This window comes from Dromiciops gliroides, chromosome 2 (genome assembly GCF_019393635.1).
Source record: "Dromiciops gliroides isolate mDroGli1 chromosome 2, mDroGli1.pri, whole genome shotgun sequence".
In the NCBI taxonomy this organism is placed as follows: domain Eukaryota; kingdom Metazoa; phylum Chordata; class Mammalia; order Microbiotheria; family Microbiotheriidae; genus Dromiciops; species Dromiciops gliroides.
The window spans coordinates 168951400-168973671 of NC_057862.1; the positions used below are offsets into that span (position 1 = coordinate 168951400).

A 22272-nucleotide genomic window follows, 5' to 3' on the forward strand; every position below is an offset into this window, starting at 1 on the left:
GTAAACCCATCTGGCCCTGGGGATTTTTTCTTAGGGAGTTCATTAATGGCTTGTTCAATTTCTTTTTCTAATATGGGTTTATTTAAGGATTTTATTTCTTCTTCAGTTAACCTGGGCAGTTTGTATTTTTGTAAATATTCATCCATTTCATTTAGATTGTCAAATGTATTGGCATACAGTTGGGCAAAATAATTCCTAAATTATTGATTTAATTTCCACTTCATTGGTGGTAACATCCCCTTTTTCGTTTTTGATACTTGTAATTTGGTTTTCTTCTTTCTTTTTTAAAATCAAATTAACCAATATTTTATCTATTTTATTGGTTTTTTCATAAAACCAGCTCTTAGTTTTATTGATTAATTCTATAGTTTTTTTTGCTTTCAATCTTATTAATTTCTTCTTTGATTTCAGGATCTCTAATTTAGTGTCTAATTGGGGATTTCTAATTTGTTCTTTTTCTAGCTTTTTAAGTTGCATGCCCAATTCATTAATCTCCTCTTTCTCTTTTTTATTCATGTAAGCATTTAGAGCTATAAATTTTCCCCTAAGCACTGCTTTGGCTGCATCCCATAGATTTTGGTATGTTGTCTCATTATTGTCATTTTCTTGGATATAGTTATTGATTGTTTCTATGATTTCTTGTTTGGCCCATTCATTCTTTAGAATGAAATTATTTAGTTTCCAATTGATTTTCATTCTACTTTTCCCTGGCTCTTTCTTACATGTAATTTTTATTGCATCATGATCTGAAAAGGATGCATTTACTATTTCTGCCTTTCTACATTTAACTATGATGCTTTTGTGCCCTAATACATGGTCAATTTTTGAAAATGTGCCATGTACTGCTGAGAAAAAGGTATATTCCTTTCTATCCCCATTCAATTTTCTCCATACATCTATCATGTCTAACTTTTCTAGTAATCTATTCACTTTCACTTCTTTCTTATTTATTTTTTGGCTAGATTTATCTAATTCTGAGAGGGGAGATTCAGATCCCCCACTAGTATAGTATTACTGTCTAATTCCTCTTGTAACTCATTTAACTTCTCCTTTAAGAACTTGGATGCTATACCACTTGGCGCATACATATTCAATATTGATATTACTTCATTATCTATAGTACCTTTAAGCAAGATGTAATTTCCTTCCTTATCTCTTTTAATGAGATCTATTTTTGCCTGCACTTTGTCTGAGATAAGGATTGCTACCCCTGCTTTTTTTACTTTAGCTGAAGCATAATATATTCTGCTCCAGCCTTTTACCTTTACTCTGTGTGTATCTCTCTGCTTCAAATGTGTTTCTTGTAAACAGCATATTGTAGGATTCTGGTTTTTAATCCACTCTGCAATTCGCTTCCGCTTTATAGCAGAGTTCATCCCATTCACATTCACAGTTATTACTGACTGTCTATTCCCCTCCATTCTATTTACCCCTTTGTACTTTCCCCCCTTCTTTCACCCTATTCCTCCTCACCGACATTTTACTTCTTACCCCTGCCTCCCCCAATCTGCCCTCCCTTTTTATCACCCCCCTCTCTTTTCTTTACCCTTTTCTCCCTTGCTTTTTTCCTCCCTTCTATCATTCCCCCCCTTTCCCTTCCCCTTTGGATTCCCTAAAGAATGAGTTAAGTTTCTTTATTCCAATGAACGTATATGTTATTCCCTCTTTGAATCAAATCTAATGGGAATAGGGTTGAAACAATGTTCACCCCTCCTTTCTTTCCCTCTATTGTAATAGGTTTTTTTTTTCACTTCTTCATATGATATAATTCATCCCCTTCCACCTCTCCTCTCCTCCCCATAGAATCCCTTTTTAACCCCTTAAAATTTTTTTTGGTATCATCACATCACATCAAAGACAATTTATATTTATACCCTCTGTGTAAAGCCCTTCTCTCTGCCCAAATACATTTACAGTTCTTAAGAGTTATGAGTATTATCTTCCCATGTAGGGATATAAACAGTTTAACCTAATAGGGTAACTTTTTTTTTCTCCCCCTCTGTTTACCTTTTTAAACTTTTCTTGAGTCTTGTATGTTAAGATAAAATTTTCTATTCAGTTCTGGTCTTTTCACCAGGAAAGATTGAAAGTCCCCAATGTCATTAAATGTCCATCTTTTCCCCTGAAAGAAAATGCACATTTTTGCTGGGTAATAGATTCTTTGCTGCAATCCAAGCTCCTTTGCCTTCCAGAATATCATATTCCAAGCCTTGCGGTCCTTTAATGTTGAAGCTGCCAGGTCCTGAGCAATTCTGACTGTGGTTCCATGATATTTAAATTGCTTCTTTATGGCTGCTTGGAGTATTTTCTCCTTCACCTGATAATTCTGGAATTTGGCTACAATATTCCTTGGAGTTTTCCTTTTGGGGTCTCTTTCAGGAGGTGATCGGTGGATTCTTTCAGTGATGATTTTATCCTCTGATTCTATGATATCAGGGCAGTTCTCCTTAATAATTTCCTGGAATATGGTGTCTAGATTCTTTTTCTGGTCATGGCTTTCAGACAGTCCAGTGATTCTCAAATTGTCTCTCCTCGATCTGTTTTCCAGATCAGTTGTCTTTCCAATGAGATATTTCACATTTTCTTCTATTTTTTCATTCTTTTGATTTTGCTTGACTGATTCCCGGTGTCTCATGGATTCCTTATCTTCCAACTGTCCAATTTTAATTTTTAAAGCATTGTTTTCTTCAGTAAGATTATGCACCTTTTTTTCCATTTGGCCAAGTGAATTTTTTAAGGCACTGTTTTCTTCAATGAGATTATGCACCTTTTTTGCCATTTGGCCAGATGAATTTTTTAAGGCATTGTTTTCTTCAATGAGATTATGCACCTTTTTTTCCATTTGGCCAACTGAATTTTTTAAGGCATTGTTTTCTTCAGTGAAATTTTGCACTTTTTTTTCCATTTGGCCAGTCAATCTTTGTGCTTCCTTTTCTAAGCTGCTGATTCTTTTTTCATAGTTTTCTTGTTTTGCTTTCATTTCTCTCCCCATTTTTTCTTCTACCTCTCTCAATTGATTTTTAAAATCCTTTTTGAGCTCTCCTTCCTGAGACCAATTCACCTTCCCTCGTGAGGCTTCACATGTAGGCAATTTGAGGGTATTGTCCTCTTCTGAGTTTGCGTTAGCTTCTTCCCTACTGATACAGAAGCTCCCAATTGAAAGGGCTCTTTTTTGCTTCTTACTCATTATTGCAGCTTATTTATTTATTTTTTAAATTGAGGTCTGCTCTCGGGGCACCAGAGTCCCTGTTTTGGGCTTCTTGTGCAGGGGTATAGGTGCTGTGTGACCAGCTTTTTACTCTGAGGCCTTTATGGTGTGTGGAGATCCCCCGCCCTGCACTTCCTGTCTGGGTGCGCTCGGCCAGCCAGGCGCCTGCTCCTGGCGTCCGTTCTGCCTCACCCGTTCGTCGCCCTCCCGGCCGGTGCAGGTAGGTTTTTCCACTGTCCTTCTTGGCCACCAGATTTTTGAACCAGGTTCCAGGGGCCTCAGTTGTTCGGCTGTGGCCCTCAGCTCCTGCTGACTTGCCCTGACCCCCTCGGCGCTGGGTTGCTGCCCTGCACTGGGCCTCCCTTTTGCCCGAGTCAGACCGACCTTTTCCTAAAGTCTTCTAAATTATCTCTGGTTGGAGGACTGTGTCTCTCTGTCCCTTTGCAGGTTCTGTAGTTTCAGAATCCGTCCAGAGGCTTGATTTAATGTCCTTTTTGAGGGAACAGAAGGAGAGCTCAGGCAGTTTGCTGCTTCCTCTCCGCCATCTTGGCTCCGCCCCTGAAATATGTTTTTGAACCAAATATAATATTTTACATGTATTCCTGTTAACTTTTCTCTTATTAGATCCAGCCCCATGTTAAAAATTGTCAATTTTGGATACTGTCATCCATTATCTCTCTCTCCCAGTTTTGTAATAAGCATGCCAGCAATCAATCTATACACATTTATTAAGTGCTTACTATGTGTCAGGCCCTATGCTAAGCACTAGAGATACAAAAAGAAGCAAAAGAAAGAGTCCCTGCCCTCAAGGAACTTACGTTCTAATGGGGGAAGACAACATGAAAGCAGATAAAAAGAAAGCTACATACAGGACAAATAGGAAATACTTAGTAGAGGGAAGGCACTAGATTCAAGAGGGACTGAGAAAGGCTTCCTGTAGAAGGTAGGATTTTGGTTGGGACTTAACAGAAGCCAGGACAGTCAGTGGTCAAAGCAGAGGAGAGAGAGCATTTCAGACATGAAGGACGATTAGAGAGAACATCCAGAGTTGGGAAGTTAAATGCCTTGTTCATGGAACAGTTAGGAAGTCAGTATCACCAGATCAAAGGGTCCATGTTTAGGACTAAGGTGAAAGAAGACTGGAAGTGTAGGAGGTGGTTGGTTATGAAGGGCTTTAAATGCCAAACAGAGCATTTTGTATTTGGTCCTAGAGGCAATATGAAGTCACAAGTTTATTGAGTAAAGGGGTGACATGACTGGGCCTCTGTTTTAGGAAAATCACTTTGATGGCTGAATAGAGGATGGATTGGAGTGGGGGGAGACTCTAGGCAGGCAGACCCATAAACAGGCTATTGCAACAATCAAAATGTGAGATGATGAGGGCATACACTAGAGTGGTCATAAGAGAGGCCATTCAAGACAAGTTGCAAAGGTGAAATTGAGTGGCTTTGGCAACAGCTTAGATCTGGGAAGTGAGAGATAGTGAGGAATCCAGGATAACTCTAGGCTGCAAGCCTGAGGGATAGTGAGTGAGGGTGATGTTGTTTTCTACAGCAATATGGAAAGTAGGAGTCAGGGAGGTTTTAGGGTTAAAGAATGAACTCTATTTTGAACATATTGAATTTAAGATGTCTACTGGTCATTTGATTTGAGGCCTCTGAAAGGCAGTTGGAAATGTGACATTAGAGGTCAGGAGAGAAATGAGGCAGGAAATGTAGATTTGAGAACCATCAACATAGAGATAGTAATGAAATCCATGGGAGCTGATGAGATCACCAAGTGAAGTAGTATAGAGGGAGAGAAGAGGACTCATAACAGAACCCTGAGGGATGCCTATAATTAGGGGGCATGATCTGGAGAAGGATACAGAAAAGGAGAAAAAGAGTAGGAGGAAAACCAGCAGAGATAGGTGTTCCAAAAACTAGGGAGGAGAGAGTGATCAACAGTGTCAAAAGTTTACAAAGCACTTTACATAGGTTAACACATTTGGTCTTCACAGCAACCCTGTAAAGTTGGTACTATTCTTATCCCCTTTTTATAGATGAGGAAATTGAGGCACAGAGAAGTTAAGTGATTTTCCCAGGGTCAAACAACTCAGAAGTAATTGAATCAGGATTCAAACTCAGATCTTCCTGACTTCAATTCTTGTACTCTATCCATTGTGCAATTTAGCAGCCCCCTCTCTGGTCAAACCCTAGTAGCACTTTCTCACTTTACAAACATCTTGATAGCCAAACAGAATTTCCTTTTCCTCATCTTATCAAGTTCCTTCTCCTCCTTGAGTCTTTTTCTATTTCCTTTCATTCCTTCTTTTCATCCTTTTGCTCCTTTCTTCCTGATCCTCAAATCTTTCTTTAGTTCCTTCAGTTCTAGTCGTTTTTTCCCACCATCAGTTCTTCTCCTTCAAATGTTGTTGGAAGCCCTTGCTACCTACCTCATGTTCATTATGTGATGCTTTGAATAATCATAACTATGCAAATTTGACAAGCCCCCATCTGGCGTGTTCTCTGAATAGATCAGGCAGGAATCATAAATTAAATAGCAAAGAATTTGATTCTAACACAGTAGCAAAGTAAATAAGAAATAAAATAATAGAATCATTTTCTTTCCCACCCCTCCCCAATCATGGATGGTTACACTTTCCCATAGTCTTTCATGTCTGGAGTGAAGGGAACATTTCCTGGGACATTTATGCCCTGATGTCCAAGTTTGAACAAATCTCCTGACAACTGACTATTCCTTACTGCTTCTTGTCTGGGCCTTCTTACCAGTCCTTTGGCATGGTTGTGGAACCTAGTTTTGTGTTAATTTCTAGCTAGGTCAGGATGAGAAATTTGCTTTCAATTCATCCCCACCCTAAAATACAGGCTGCATGCCTCTCTATGATCACTGGATTCTTTTTGGGTCTGTGGATAAACAGCCCCAATATTTTTCATTTGCACTTTCAACTTCCATCATGCCCTTGGCAGAGTGAGCCTCAGCCTTGAAAACTGCCTTGAAGCTAAGGAGGCACTCTGTGATACTGGAGACGTGGACCCAGTATGACTTTCACCCTACATTTCTGCCATCTAGGCAAAAAACCAAATTCCTTTTCCCCTACTCCTTCAGCTTCCATCCTTATCTTTCTCATTGTCTTCCCAAATCTCACTGTCCTCAAATTAAATCTCTGGCACTCTTTGAAATTTAAAAACCCTCCAAATCCCTTTCTTAATCCCTTCTCCTTCAGTTTTAGCCCCTTCCCTGGTCTCATTGGACTTCTCACCAAGGAGTCATAAGAGCCATTACATAGAAGTAATGGCAGAGCAGGCTCTGCAACCTAGAACTTCTGAATTCCAGTCTAGTGATTTTACCTCTCTGTCACACTAATAGCTATTGCAATTTTTATATACTTCAGGTTTTTTTTGCCTGAAAGTTGAATTTGGCAAATAGTTATTATTAGGCAGTTAATCTCTGAGAGTTTTTTTCTGTTATAATAATTTGTTTTATGTCATTATTTTTGGTAGTTGTTGGTATCATAAGATTAGACATTCATGAAATCCCACATAGCTAAGAATCATATGTTATCCGGTACCTTAGAGATCATCCAGTATGGTATATACATGTCTCTCCCAGTCTAGACTGTGAGCTCCTTGAAGATAAGGGATGTGTTTGTATTTGTCATAGGGCCTAGAACTTAGCAGAATCTCAGAATCATAACTCACTTCTGACTGATTCTTCCACCTATCCCTCCTCTCACACCAGCTGCCTTCCTCCTGATGAGGCTTTGCCCTGAGGCCTGTTGGTGAATCTCCATCTGTGAAGGCCATATCTTGAGGAGCTTTGGTCCTGCTGCTCACTCAACTTATTGTTCACACTCTGGTCTGCTCCACTTCCATCTCAGCTGTCTTGGCATTGAGGGATACCCTCTTTTGTCCCCTCTACTCCTTTCTGACTCCCCTTTATGTTTTGTGTTCTATTATATTGCAAGGTCCTTGAGAACAGGAACCATCTTATTTCCTTGTTTTTGTAGGGCCTGACACATAATAAGCAATAAATGCTCAATCTATTATTTGTCTATCAATTGATCCATCTGTTAGTCTGTCTCTGTTAATCTATCTCCCATCTATCATCCGTTCATCTTTCCCCTCTCTTCTTATCTGCCTAATTACCTATCTACCAACCTAGGAAGGACATTAGAGGCCAATTAGTTGAACCTCTTTATTTTACATATGTGGAAACTGAGGTCTGGGTAGGTAAAGGTACTGGCCCTAGTAGTTGCTTAATAAATATTAATTGGTTGAACATACTTACTTTACAAAGCCCCAGAGAGTTGTCATGACTTGTCCAAGATGACACAACAAGCTCTTTGTGGAGTTGGGACCAGAAACCAAATCTCCTGATTCTAAGTACTATACTCTTTGGCTATACCAGAGACCCCATTTGCACTAACCTTGTAAGACAAGAAGCAGGATGTTCCATTGTGAATCTCCTGAATCCCCTTTTCCTAAAGAAAAAGGATCCTTCTCTTTCCCTTTGTTCTACATGTTATTTTGGATTTCTGTCTTTCCAATGGACTTACTAGTCATTTATTTTCTAGTCTGTTAACACAAAACACCCATATTTCTGTTGATTTGTTTTGTTCTAGATTTTCAGAAAGCTATGTAGTGAGATAATTCGACTGTACGTTCAGTTAACAACCAGCATAGAACCAGACTCCTTATCAAAGTCTGTGTCTTCACTGGCTTTGCCAGTTACCATATTAAGACTCCTGTGCCCTGGATATAGCATTGTATTCAAGAGGGCTGTGTTCTTAGGATCCTAAAACTTAAAGCTGTAGTGTATCTTACACATTGGGCCCATCCCTTCATTTTACAAAGAAGGAAATTAAGGCCCAGGAAATTTTTGGAAGGTCACACAGCTAGTTCACAGGAGAGGCTGGACTGGTTTCCGACTCTTTAATCGTTTAACCCAGGACTCTTTCCATTATAACACACAGCCTCGTGAATCTTTTTTCTAGTTAAGTCTCCCTTGGCCACAATGTGCTGGTACAGAAACATCATCATTATCTAACCACAGATGTGAGCTATGGAATGTTATAAACAATCATCAAAACATGAAATAACATCCCTTCCACGTGAATGATGGTATTCCCTATGGACAGAGTAGTCCAATTAGCCAGCCTCATTTCCTTCCCTCCAGAGTCATTCTAATTCATTTTACTCTTCATTTAGCTACTGTCTTAAACTTCATTTAGCAAAATAGAGGGTCTGATGACCTGTTGTGGAGGAGAAAGTCTTAAGGGGCAACTACTTTAGGTCATCTAGTAAATAGAACCTAGAAACTTGTTTAATAATTGGATTCCTCCAAGGGACAGTCAGCCAAGCATGCATGTATGCCAATACACTATACAAGAAATAACTCCTCTGGGCCTAATAAATGTGATTTGAGAACCATGATAGTTTTGCTGGGGTTTTGTGTTACCCTATCCCATTGTTTTTAATAACATTGTGGAAAAATGATATGAAGATGATGTAAGATTTTGAAAAAAAAACCCTATATTATCTTTTTTTGTTTTTGCTTTTTTGGGGGTAAAGATCATTAGGAATTTGAGAAATGGCATTTTGACTTATTTATATAGTTTATATATGAGTTTTCCTTTAAGGTATTTGGCAAGCATATTTTAACAGAGTTTGGCATTTTTGGTGTTTAAACTTTTCTTTTCCTTCTACTTGCCCCATAATACTTTAAAGTGTGGAAGTTATCCGACTGGGTCATAGCCATTTTATAAACTGGGATCGGAAGATGTACTATTCAAAAAAGGAGACACTTGCTGAGGCTCGGACAACTACACTCAATGAAGAATTGGGCCAGATCGAATATGTTTTCTCCGACAAAACAGGCACTCTCACTCAAAACATAATGACTTTTAATAAATGTTCCATTGATGGAAGGATCTATGGTAAGTTATTTTCCCTCCATTTAAAAATTTTACTTCTTTCCTTTGAAATTTTCCTACAAGTTTATTTTCTTACATCCATGCTCTGGCATTGAATAAAGACTTTTGTGATTTGATAAAGAAATACAGTATTTGGTTTGGGATAAGCTATAGATTCATGAAGAAATGTTTATCTTAGGATATTGGCTTAGAATGTAATTTCCAAAACAAGGAGATCCAGTGGTTATAGGTTCTAATTTCCTCTGGGAAGCATATATCGTGTTTAGGGTTAGAAAGCAACGTAGTGGATGCATAAAGTTACAAAACCCTTTGCATGGCTATCTGTGGAATGAAGGAGTTGGACACCATGATTCTTCAGACCTCTTCCAGTTCTGCTCTGAGAGGCCAGAAAACAAAAAATCTTGCAATTTTATTCAATGAGCAGAAAAAAATTTTGAAATGACTGTAGTAGTATTTAAAAATCTACTGATTTTAGTGTATATAGTCTATAGATATAGCATATAGTCTATAGGTATATAGATACATATGTGTGTGAGACTTTGGTGACTGAACAGTTATTCCAGAGAATGAACACACATGGCTACTATAAAATGATGATGATGGTGGTGCTTCATATTTATATATTAATTTAAGGTTTGGAGACCACTTTAAGCACATTATCTAATTTGTTTCTCACAACAACCTTGCAAGGTAGGTGCTATTATTCTTTCCATTTGACAGATGAAGAAACTGAGGCTCAGAGAAGGTAAGTGATTTGCCCAAAGTCCTATAGCTATTACGTGTCTGACATAGAACTCAAACCCAGGTCATCCTGATTCTAAGTCCACTACTCTATCCATTATATCACACTCTCTCTCAAACTATTATTTTGAATCTACTCATACTTTTCCCCCATCTCTTTTATCCCTTTGAGAAAGGTTCAATGGGAAGACCATTGGACTTACAATAAGAAGACTTGAATCTAAGTTTCTAGTACTGATGCTAGCTCTATGAACTTGGACAAATTGCTTAAACTATCTAAGCCTCAGTTTTGTTTTCAGGAAAATTAAAAAATAAATACTTGAACCACATATTTTTAAGAGTTGTTATAAGTATAAAAGTGAAGTGTTCCTATGTAAAGCACTTTGTAGGCATTAAGTTGCTATACGAATGTCAGTTATTATTATGAGTCCATATTCATGAAGGATGTATGAACAATGCATTCCGCACTTCCACTCCTGGCTGGCAAGGCACCCTTCTGTCATTTCTACAGCCTGATTGAAGGACCGACACCCCTTCTCTCTGTCAGATGTTAAAGATACACATCAGGAATTTCAGAGCCCCATGTCTTATACTATTAATACTGAAATCTAGTTCATGGAGTTCAGATAGCCTATGAAGGGTGGCAAAGCAATATGGAAATCATATCTAAAACTTTGTTTTTTCCTCCAGATGTCTGTCTGTCTACCTACCTACCTACCTATATTTCTATCTATCTAACTAGGTAGATAAAATATTTCAACCTTCACTCTTTTGTCTTATTATATATACTTCCTTTTATATGTCAGTGAAAAACTCTTTATAGGCTGCTCAATAGGCACTCATTGGGCTAGTTCTTAAGCAAAAGTATAAAGAAGAAGTTAGTTTTCATATCTCTTTCCCTGTCAGTCTTTCCCCAATATTTTCCTTCAATGTCCACCCCCCACCCCCCAATCCCACTCAATTCTGGCCTGTTCTCCTTAGCAGTAGAGCAAACCTTTCCCATCATCCCTCTCTATCCACCCCTACCCCCAGTTAAAATATACCTGTGCTATGCTCTGTTCTTTGAGGACAGATAGCTAATGTATTTATCTGTGCTTATATAATCAGGGCTACTATTGCCTTATTTAATTGTCTCTTCCAAGTATCATCTTTGCATTTTAATGGTGACTTTCCCAAGGAATAGCTCTAATGTTGATAGTAGCCACTAGGCCGCCTGGTGTTGGAGCTATAATTGGTCTAGAGCAAGTTTTGGCTGACCTATACATGGCATTGTGCTTTGTCTTTCTGTGTGTGTGTGGAAGTGCCTGTTCTTAAGAGTATATAAAATCGGGGCAGCTAGGTGGCGCAGTGGATAGAGCACCAGCCCTAGATTCAGGAGGACCTGAGTTCAAATCCGGCCTCAGACACTTGACACTTACTAGCTGTGTGACTCTGGGCAAGTCACTTAACCCCCATTGCCTAAAAAAAAAAAAAAAAGAGTATATAAAATTGGGGCAGCTAGGTGGTGCAGTGGGTAGAGCACCAGCCCTAGATTCAGGAGGACCTGAGTTCAAATCCAGCCTCAGACACTTAACACTTACTAGCTGTGTGATCCTGGGCAAGTCACTTAACCCCAATTGCCTCACACACACACAAAAAAGAGTATATAAGATCATTAGATTGAAGATCTAGAGCTGGAAGGGACCTCAGAGGCCATATTTGTTTTTTCTGGTGTTCTGATTATGTTTGCTGAATAAAATTAAAATAAGACATTGGACTGTACTCTGCCAGGAACTGTAATCATGAATTGGTCAGAATTTCAAAGAACTGTCCTTGTGATGATGTGGTTAAGTTACTTTATGTTTCCCAAACCTCACCAATTACATAATAAAAACAGAATTGGTCAGCATTTGCCCAACTCTTATGTATGAAAAAAACCATAAGCCATATTTTCATTTTTTATTACTATACTCATGAAGTTTTTAGTCTAGTTAGATTATGTAGCTATTTGTGGGGTTAGGAAAAGACACAAAAGAATCTCTAAACATTTATTGGGAATATGCATGCACACCTATTGAAAGTATTTTTGTTTTGTTTATGACAGAATTTGAACTATGAATGGCAGATCTAGTAACTAAAAGAAAATAAGAATTTCCCTAAAGAAATGTACTTCCTATAGAAAAATGTCTGAATATGTTTTCAATATGTACTTGTTTTTAATCCTTGAAATTGAATTCTACAGGTGAAGTATATGATGACCTGGGCCGGAAGACAGAAATAAATGAGGTATAGAGGTGACCAAGTATTTTTATTCATTATATTTTTAGTTTCATGGGGGATAGACTCCTGCTTTTTGATTATAAAATTTTAAAGGTCTTATATGACATTCAGTTTTTTTCATGCAGTGCACAGAGTACTTCCAAGTGCAGATGGATGTTTAATAAGTGATTTTGCCATCCCAGAATTATTCTTTGACAAAAAACTTCACATTGCATTGTGGGTTGATTAGGATTGATGTACTTTGTAATCTTTGCAAATTTTTTTCACTCGGTAAAAAGCACACTTGCTCCACTAGTGTTGCTTCTCACTATTATTTCTTTTTCTGTTTCTTTGGTCTTTTTGAAATGAGTAAATTATGTTCTTTTTTTCCTTTTTTGCATTCCAAATATTTGACTTGTGAAGGAAGAAGAATCAAGAACATAAGTAGAGATGGTACTAATTTACAAAGTACTTCTATTAATAGTACGATTTACCCTCAATTAAAAAATTTAGATTTCCTTCTTTCATGGAGGCAGAAAATTAATGAAATCAACTTTTTTCTTCTTGGATCAATGGTTTGCTATTTTTAAAGGAGATCCACGGGGATCTAACTGATCCCAATGCTTGGGACAGTGAGAGGCCAGGTGACATGCCCAGGGTAACTCAGATAGTCTGTCAGTCAGAATTTGAATCCTGGACTTCTGGAATTGAAGGCCCGTTCTCTATTCACTGTCACAAATAACACTTTAGATTCTTGTTAGCTGAATATTTTTGTTGTTGTTATCGCAAGTTGCATGCAGTAAACTGCTCTTCTAGGCCTTTCCTATGATTTTTTTTTCTCACCAAAAAGCATCTAACTCTATTCTGTAACTTAGAACGATTACACATGACCTTACAAACTACAGAAGAAGAAACACTGTTCATTCTGTAGATTTGGTTGTCTTAGGGCAGATATAGGAAAATTACCAACAGTCTCAGGGATTAGAGTCATGTAAACATTGATTGATGCACTAAGCATTCTAATTCAATTGTTTTATTAAGATTTAAAGGGCCACGCCCTTTAAAGGTTACTTTTTCAAAACATGTTAAACTTCTTCCTTTGCTTTCCCACTTGCAATATGGAGCTAACAATGGCAATAATAGATGAAAATTTGTAAAAAAATAAAAAAAGTCAGTCAATAAGCTTTATATTAAGCATGCCTACTGTGTGTCTGGTGCTGTGTTTAGCTCTGGAAATATGGTGAAAAGCAAAAGACAATCTTTGCTTTCCAAAGCTCACAATCAACAAAAACTTTATTTACTAGTGCCATTAGCTATAGCAACAGTGATAGCATTCTGGAGCCGGATTTTGGGATTGAACGATTTTAAATTAGACTTCTATAAGCCTCCAAATATTCTCCCATCATAGGAAGAGCTTTCTCTATTGGGGGAGGTGTCCTTCAGGGAGACCTGCATTGCTTTGGCTCATGGATCTAAAATGAGAGAATCAGTAGATATTAAAACCATTTTAGCTGTTAGACCACATAGAATTTTGTAAAACAATTGCCATAGCTACACAAAAGAAAGTAATTCCCAGATTCATTGACTCTGAGGATGGGGAAATCATTCATTCATTCATTTTTTCTCTCTCAGAAAACAAAACCTGTTGATTTCTCCTTCAACCCTCAAGCAGATAGCAAATTCCAATTCTATGATCATAGCCTAATTGAATCCATAAAGCTTGAAGACCCCAAAGTACATGAGTTCTTTAGACTACTTGCACTCTGTCACACAGTGATGCCTGAAGAGGACAATGAAGGTGAGTGATCCAAATGTATGCTCCTGGGAAGTCTTTTCCCTTAGAAGTGATATTTTTCTGAGGTCTCTATTAGACTTGGTAATTTTACTATTTAAAAGAATACTTATTCATAAATGGCTTTACATATTATATTCCTTATATTTTTGTCCTTGGTTACAGGTATAGTAATTGAATCATGTATACAATGTGTCCCAAAAGTCTTTATTCAGAATTAAGCTTTAATGACAATCAGAAATATAAATGCTACAAATTCTAAAAAAAAAAATCAAAGGGTAATTATGTAAAATTTTTAAAAAATAAATATATTTCTTATTTAAATTTCAACTTAACCATAGCCTTGTGCTATGCTGCTAGTCTATTTCTTCCTTTCTTTTTTGTTGTAAATTTTAAAATTTATTTTAAACTTAAATGTAAGAAAAGAAAAAAAAAACCTGTCATGGAGGTAGAAACAGCAGGATTTGAGAACTGATTGGGCATGTGGGGTGAAAGTAAGCTTTAAAGGTGAGATTTGAATTCAGGACCCCTGACTCTAGGATCAGCGTATTTTCCACTGTATCACATTTCCTCCTGTGCATACTGGAGGCAAGTGGAAACAGTGGAGTAATTCAAACTGCAACCATGAGCAACACCAATCTGAGTCATTCTAGGGAAAGATTCAAGACTAAGGCTAGTGATGGTGTTAAAGATAGATGGAGGGGGCAGCTAGGTGGTGCAGTGGATAAAGCACCAGCCCTGGATTCAGGAGTACCTGAGTTCAAATCCGGCCTCAAACACTTGACACTTACTAGCTGTGTGACCCTGGGTGAGTCACTTAACCCCCATTGCCCCACTCCCCCCCCCCAAAAAAAAAGATAGATGGAGACTGGGATTGAAGAGGTTTGGATAAGTGGACTTTCTGCATTCTTGCCTTTTTAGAGCTAATTGTATATAGTGGAAAGAGTGCTGAATTTGGAGTCAGGCAAGATCTATATTCAAGTCTTGACATTGACTCTTTTATTTATTTATTTTAATTTATTTAATATTTGCGTAACCATGGGTGGGTTACTTTATCTATATGAGCCTATTTTTCCAAATATGGCTACTTGAGTTAATTTACATGTAGCCCTTGAGAGGTCTTTTGGTTCTCCTCTTCCATTTTAGCTATTTCATTGGCTTTTCCTGAGGTAAATTACTTTTGGTTACACTTGAGAAATCCAATGGTTCTCAATTGTTATGACTTTGCTATTGCTCATTGAAATGGTATCTACTTGTTCCAAGAGTATTTCTGTAGATTTTGTTAACTTGCTTATTATGTGCTCTAGAATGTCTATCAATACTTACTCCTTTTTTGGTAAATATTAATTTTCAAAGTTTTGGGCCCTATTTTTCATTAATACTGTACATACAGTCTCTCCTGTTAGAATACTTTGCCAATCTCTTATGGTCTACTTCATAATTCCAAAAGTTTATATTAAGACTGGTATTACTTAGGGGTTAATGCTTCTTCTTCTTTTTTGGGGGGGGGTTAATTCTTCTAAATGTGTTTTTTCCCATTTAGCATTGATTTCAGGATGCCAATAAGTCTCTTAACACAGATTTCTCCTAGGTATTTTTGTACTCAATGTGCTTTGCTTAGACTAGACCAAGGTATTTATTTGTAAGTATACCTTCATCTTCATCACAATGGGATATCTGGATTCAGACTTGAAGCTTTTTCTTTCTTTGTCATATGTTAATAATTTTATGCTCATTAAGTCCAAATAACATTGTTTTATCACTGGGAAAAGATTCTATGAGATAAAGGAGCTGTTTGATGTATTTTTGGTTCCTTCCCCAGGGCATATTGCTTTGAATGCTTTTAGGGAAGGAAGTTGGGGTTGGGGCAAGGTTCTGAACCTTAGTTTCATTGGTGTAGGTGATCATATTCTGTAAAATCACTTTGATGGAGGGAACTTACAAATGAGGGAACTCTCTACCAATGAGGGATTGCCATTATGTAGTCTTAGAGAGTTCCCTGGGGGCAGTAAGAAGTTAAAAAACTTGCTCAAAGTCTCACAGTCAATATGTCCTGGAGGCAGGACTTGAACCCAAGATTTCTTGACTCAGAGATGGGCTTTTTTTTCAACTCTGTCATATGGCTTCTCACCTTACACATAGTAGTAATTAATAAGTGTTTGAGAAATGGAATTGGACTCAAAGAGGACAGGAAAGCAAAAGCAACAAAGTCGCAGCAACCATTTTATTTCATTTTATTATTCATTTATTTTTCAATCAATAAGTATTTATTAAGTACCTATTATATTCCAGGAACTGTGCTAGGCACTGGTTATCCCTACTCTCAATGAACTTACATTTTCCCAGGAGAAACAATAGAATCAACCATTTTGAAAAGTGGAGGTATCAAAAGTCTTTGATTTCTGGGACCACATTTAGGTTACATTTCTGTCCTAATTTATGCTGATCACACAAACTGCTCAAATCAGTTTGAGATCAAATGTACCTGGTACTCATATCACATTAGCACTCTTTACCCCTCTGACTGGACCTTCTCACTGGAGAACAGGGCCATGGACCTTGAGATCAAATTACCTGTTAACTTCTTGCTAAACTTTTATTATTGGATCTAATTGAAAAGGATAAATCACAATTCTAGACCATACACTTTATTTAGATACCTTGAAGGAATTTTGATATCACTGAAATAGGCATTTCCTACATTAATACAGATATTAATCGCTCTCATTCTCCATACTTCTTGCTTGCGTTTGCCAATAAAACATTCATAGACCAATCTGCTCAGCATATTGTAGGACTTCCTTTTGTTCAGTCGCGCCTATATAGCAGTGTATGTCCTTATGGATGCAGTCATCTGTAGCTACCTCCTCAATATACATAATCCTGTTAGGAAGTCTTACTCAAATGGAAAAGGGGGCCAAAGAGCAAATATCTTAGCATTTGCAATACATGGATATCGACACTTGTATATAAGAAAAATGCAGAGACATCCTATGAATTATACAAACCATGATCTTTGAAGTTGGTTTTTAAAAAGATCTAATTATATTGAGCATGGGGATGACTGAAAAAAAAATGGTTCTTGTTCTAGCCCTACAATATTGATTATGTGACCTTTGACATATAACTTAAATGTCTCTGGCTGTATTGTATTTTCTCAATTTAAAACGGAGGCAATAATACCTTCAAGCTAAAGATAGATCTAAAATGGGAAATGGGAATAATCATACCTGCTCCTTTTTAGCTCATAAATAGCATCACCTATGTGATATACCTTTGTGTTCTTTGGAAGAAAAGCATCAGATAGGCACAAAGATTTTAAAAATTGCATGCATTATTCCAGTTTTAACAGAAAATGTATGCTTGCCAAATTTACAAATTACATAAAGCTGGGAGGAATAGCTGACATGTTGGTATGAAGCAACTTGGATATTAGATAAGAGCGCTGGATGGGAAGTTAGGAAGACTTGAGTTTGAATCATGCCTCAGACACTTAACTAGCTCTATGATCCCAGGCAATCATTTAAGCTCTGTCTAAGTTTCCTCAAGTATAAAATGAGGATAATAAAAGTTTCTCTCTCCTAAGGTTGTTGTGAGGATCAAATGAGGTAACATGTAGAGAGCTTCGCAAACCTTCAAGTGCATGTAAATATTAGCTCTTATTATGCTGAGTGATAGAGTCTGGATCTAAAAAGATGTTAAAATATTAGAATAAAAGGCAGACTTTATAAAAAGGTAAAAATCTAGTGAGGATATATGTGAAGTGCTGTAGTTCACTTAATTATCACTATCTTTATAAATATGATAGGAGTAGTATATAGCTAACCAGCTCTTCCTGAAGAAAATATCTGGGGAATTTAATGTACTTCATACTTGCTATAGGGCAACAGTGTGATATGTCAGCCAAGGAAAGTAACTTATTTTAGTATCCTTCACAAAGTTCTAATTCTATGACTTATTATTCTGGGCTCTTGAAATCTATCCCTGCAGAGTACAAGCTCAGGAAGTTTGTACAATGCTGAAAATGCTTTGACTATGGCTCTGGCAATAGACTGGGTCTGTTTTCTGAGGACTGAGCTCACTATTTACAGTCCCATTACCAGTAGGCTGACCACCTGGTGAATTTTTTTGTTCACAGCAATCTGAGAAACAGAGAAAAAATGAAAATGGCTTCAGTTTTCCACGGACACTTTCTGTTTTTGTAGTACTAAGTGGCAGCATGGTGGAAAGGACAGAGGGTGCTGTCACAGTTTTAAAACAATTCATAAATTTTAATTTGATTATTGCTTCTCTCAATGTGAGATCTGTGCCCAAAGAGTAGACATATTCCTGGGGCATTTGAATTACACCAATCTTGGTATTCTTGGCATAAACAGAACCAGGAGAAAGAAAGAAGTTGTAGCTAAATGGAAGGATGTTCATAGGAACTCCTCAGAGAAGGGGATTAGAGGCATGAGTTTTTATCATATATCCAAAGGCTACAAAAAAATATCATTTCATGGGAGATTTTTTTGGGCATCCAGTAAATGGTAAGTATTTGCAAGAAAGACCATCATGACAATAATTGCACCTTATGTGCCAAATTGGTAGCTGAGGAAAAAGTATTGGAGGAATTTTTTGAAGAATTTGATAAGACCCTCCAGATTAAGTAAGCATTTTCCCTAATAATTGGTGATTTCAACACAAAGGTGGAAAAAAGTAAGGATAGAGAAAAATATATAGAAAAAAAAATTGGTTCAGGAAGAAGAAACAAGAGAGGCCAAAGAATTCTAAATTCCATTGCAGTCTTACACCTCTATCCTACAAATTCTTCTTTTGAGAAAATAATTAGTAGGTGCTAGACATAGCTAACACCAAATAACACCATAAAGAATGAAATGGTTTTTTAATAGAAAGGAAAAAAAAACCTTGTTTTTGATGTAGAAGTTATCCTTGAATCATTTATCTGTGTATAGTCAGACATCAACTCAACAGAGTCAAGATCAGAATTATTAAAAAGCAAGAAGAGAGAATAATGAGAATGAGAAAACTACAGGGCATAAATTGAAACAATTTGGCCCTGGGCTCTTTAAAAATTGAAAATAAAAAATAGAAAGTGGATAATAGAAATGATGTCAACACCAATTAGAATAATTTTATCCAAAATTTTAACCAATGTAAATTAATTGCTTCAACAAAGAGATGAAAAGAGCCCAGAAAAACTTTAATCAGCCAACATCTTAGCTATCAATTAGAGATTATTGCCAAAGACAATACTGTGTTAGAATATAATCTCATTTATAATATCTTTTGAAGAAAGATGATGGACTATTATGAACAGTATTATGTCACAAAGCAGGATTAGTGAAGGGTGAAACTAGACTGTGTTTAGTTTAGGAAGCTGGCCAACAAAGGACAGTCATTCTTAAAACATTCAAGGATGAAAATGGAAGGGAGAAACAAACAAAATAAAAATGGAAAGGATTTGCAAATTCATTATAATGAACTATTTCCTTCATCAAAGACAATGGAACTACAATTTGGACTATAACATCATAGTCCCAAGGTGCTTATAGAGTAAGTAAAAATGTCATTAAAGAGAACATAGATGGAAAGAATAGCTACATTGGATCAAGTGTATAGTCAGTAAGCATTAAGCACCTACTATGTGTGAAGCACTATGTTGAACTCTATGGATAGAAAGAAAGGCAAAAGGTAGTGACTGCCTTCAAAGAGCTCACAGTCTAATGGGGGAGACAATATACAAACAAATATGTACAAATAAGCTATATGCAGGAGAAATAGGAAATAATCAACAGAGGGAAGATATTGAGAAAGGCTTCCTATAAAAGGTGGGATTTTAAGGAAGTCAGGAAAACTAAGAGGCAGAAATGTAGATGGAGAGATTGGAGGCATGGGAAATAGCCAGAGAACAATGTCCAGACCCCAGAGATAGAGTCTTTTGTTCATGGAACAGCCAAGAGGTCAGTGTCACTGGGCCAAAGTACGTGTGTGTGTGTGTGTGTGTGTGTGTGTGTGTGTGTGTGTGTGTGTTAGGTGGGTGGTACAAGCCATAAGAAGACTGGAAATATGAGGAGAGGCCGGGTTTTGAAAAGCTTTGAACACCAAATGAAGGATTTTTGTATTTGATACTGGAGATGATAGGGAGCCACTGGATCTTATTGAGTAGGGGTTGATATGGTTAGACCCAATCTTTAGGACGATTACTCTGGCAACTGAATGGAAGAAGGACTGCAGTGGAAAGACAGTTGGGGCAGGCAGACCACCGCCATCAGACTATTTCAATAATGAGAGTCGGCACCTGAATGGTGGCAGTGTCAGAGGCAATAAGGGGGAGTATTCAAGAGATGAAGGTGAAACCTACAGTCTTTGGTAATAGATTGGCTGGGTGGGTGGCAGGGGGTAGGGTTGAATGATAGTAAGGAGCTAAGAATGATACCTAGATTGTCACCCTAGGTAGCTGGGAAGATAGTGAAACCCTCTACAGTAATAAGAAAATTTGGAAAGAAAGAGGTTGGGGAAATAGAATGATTTAACTATAGAGAAGATATCCATGCTAGAGGTAATATAATCATGAAGGCATTGAGGAATCAATATACAAGGTATTTGAAGGAGCATAAGATACTACAGATATGGGGGGAAACCCTCAGACCTTATTAATACAAAAAAAGGTTAATAAGACATATCAGTAACTACTGACCTTTGTTCTCACTTTCCCTCTATTCAAAATCTTTAGGAGAGTCAACCATACACATATTGAGGGCAACCCTGATGAGAGCATTAGTAGGGAATAAGCAGGCTTTCACAAATGATATCCCACAATAGATTACATTTTTTATGATTTCATTATTAATTGAACTTCTAGAGAATATAAGTTCTCACCGGGCCCATTATTTATTGATTGCAATAAAGCATTTGATTTGGCAGAAGAGAATGCTGCCTTACAGCCTCTCTTACAAGATGTCTATGAAGCATACGTCAAAATCATTTGAGATTCCTTTGAAGATATGACAGAAATAACATTATTCAATAACTTTGATCCTAAACATCAGGCAAAGCATAAAACAGGGAGATGTATATCCCCCAAAGGTGCTTGCTGTTTGAGTGGAGGAGATCCAGCAGAAAGTCCAGGTCAAAGAGGGATTCCCCATAGATGCTGAGGTCCTCCAGATGTTTCTGTTTGAAAATAATGTGATGTTGATTTCATCAAGCTCCAGGGCATTTCTGAGCCTCCTGCAGGAGATCTGTAATCACTCAAAAGATTCTGGCACATGGTAAAGACCAAGTGGATAAAGAATGTTTTTTGCCCAGATTATGACATACAGTTGACTGGACACACTAAAGAGGGTGGCCATCAGTACATGTATAAGGGACAGGCAGTGCCAAGAGACAGTGATCTGGACCCAGCGTTGAATGGTAGGAGGACAGTGGATCTCCTGGAAATTGCAAATCTCCTTTACTAACTAACCCCCAAGCTTCCCATGAAAGTGGAAGACCCAATTTTTTGAGGCCCATTATTCTACTGGTGTTACTCTATGACAAGAAAGCAATTAAAAATGAATATTACACAGAAGACAAAGGAAAGCTATCTGGTAGGTGTCAACAGGCTGCAACATATAACCAGTGAGGAACTCCAAAGAATAAGAAGAGTAAAAGATATCATTAAAGAATTGTATAATAGGAAGAGAAGTGGGTTGGTCATGTGGCAGGAGTGAGGGGATCTCAGATGAACAGGTAGCTATGTTCTTCCACAGGTGTCCTTAAAATGCCAGGAGTAGAAGCAAGGAAGAGATCTGAACATTGATTAGACTGGTTTTGATGAATTTAAGAGAGCACATGATATGAATCTGGTCATTGATGGATTGTGAGTTGCTTTCATCATTGGAGGGAACTTCCAAATTTATGAGATCTCAACTCTGAGTATTTGCCTAACCAAGGATATTCTTATGAAAGTGTCTTAAATTTAAGGAGGTGAACTCTGCTCTATTTGTCACCTATCTATTCAGTTCAAGGAACTCCTGCCCTGGAGATGGGCTGAATCAAATTGAAGGGTGAGATCTTACTCTGCCTTTCTCCAGGCCCTACTGTAGTCTTTCACCCAGACCATTTTCTGATCTTCCCATCACTCACAAGTGTTCCATGAACTTTATAATTTCTTAATCTGATCATAATCTTTTATCATTACATCTTTCCTTTTGCCTTATTACCCAGCCCTGTTTTTTTTTTATATTCATTATGCCACCAATCTTTCTATCTCATGGTTCTTTAATAATACTGGCTTGTATTTGTATAGTGCTTTGAGGTTTGCAAAGAACACTACAAATATTATCTCATTTTATCCTTACAACAACCCTGTCA

General features: G+C 37.4%; 1 protein-coding gene across 3 annotated transcripts in view; it reads left to right on the top strand.

Annotated features, from left to right (window-relative positions):
• Positions 1–22272, top strand: part of ATP8B4 (ATPase phospholipid transporting 8B4 (putative)) — a 413855-nt gene that overhangs the window by 295312 nt on the left and 96271 nt on the right. For all 3 annotated transcript variants that reach the window (XM_043989130.1, XM_043989132.1, XM_043989131.1), the window contains 3 exons: positions 8938–9146; positions 12106–12149; positions 13755–13920. In XM_043989130.1, coding sequence (XP_043845065.1) covers positions 8938–9146; positions 12106–12149; positions 13755–13920 — 419 coding nt within the window. The remainder of the gene's footprint in view (positions 1–8937; positions 9147–12105; positions 12150–13754; positions 13921–22272) is intronic.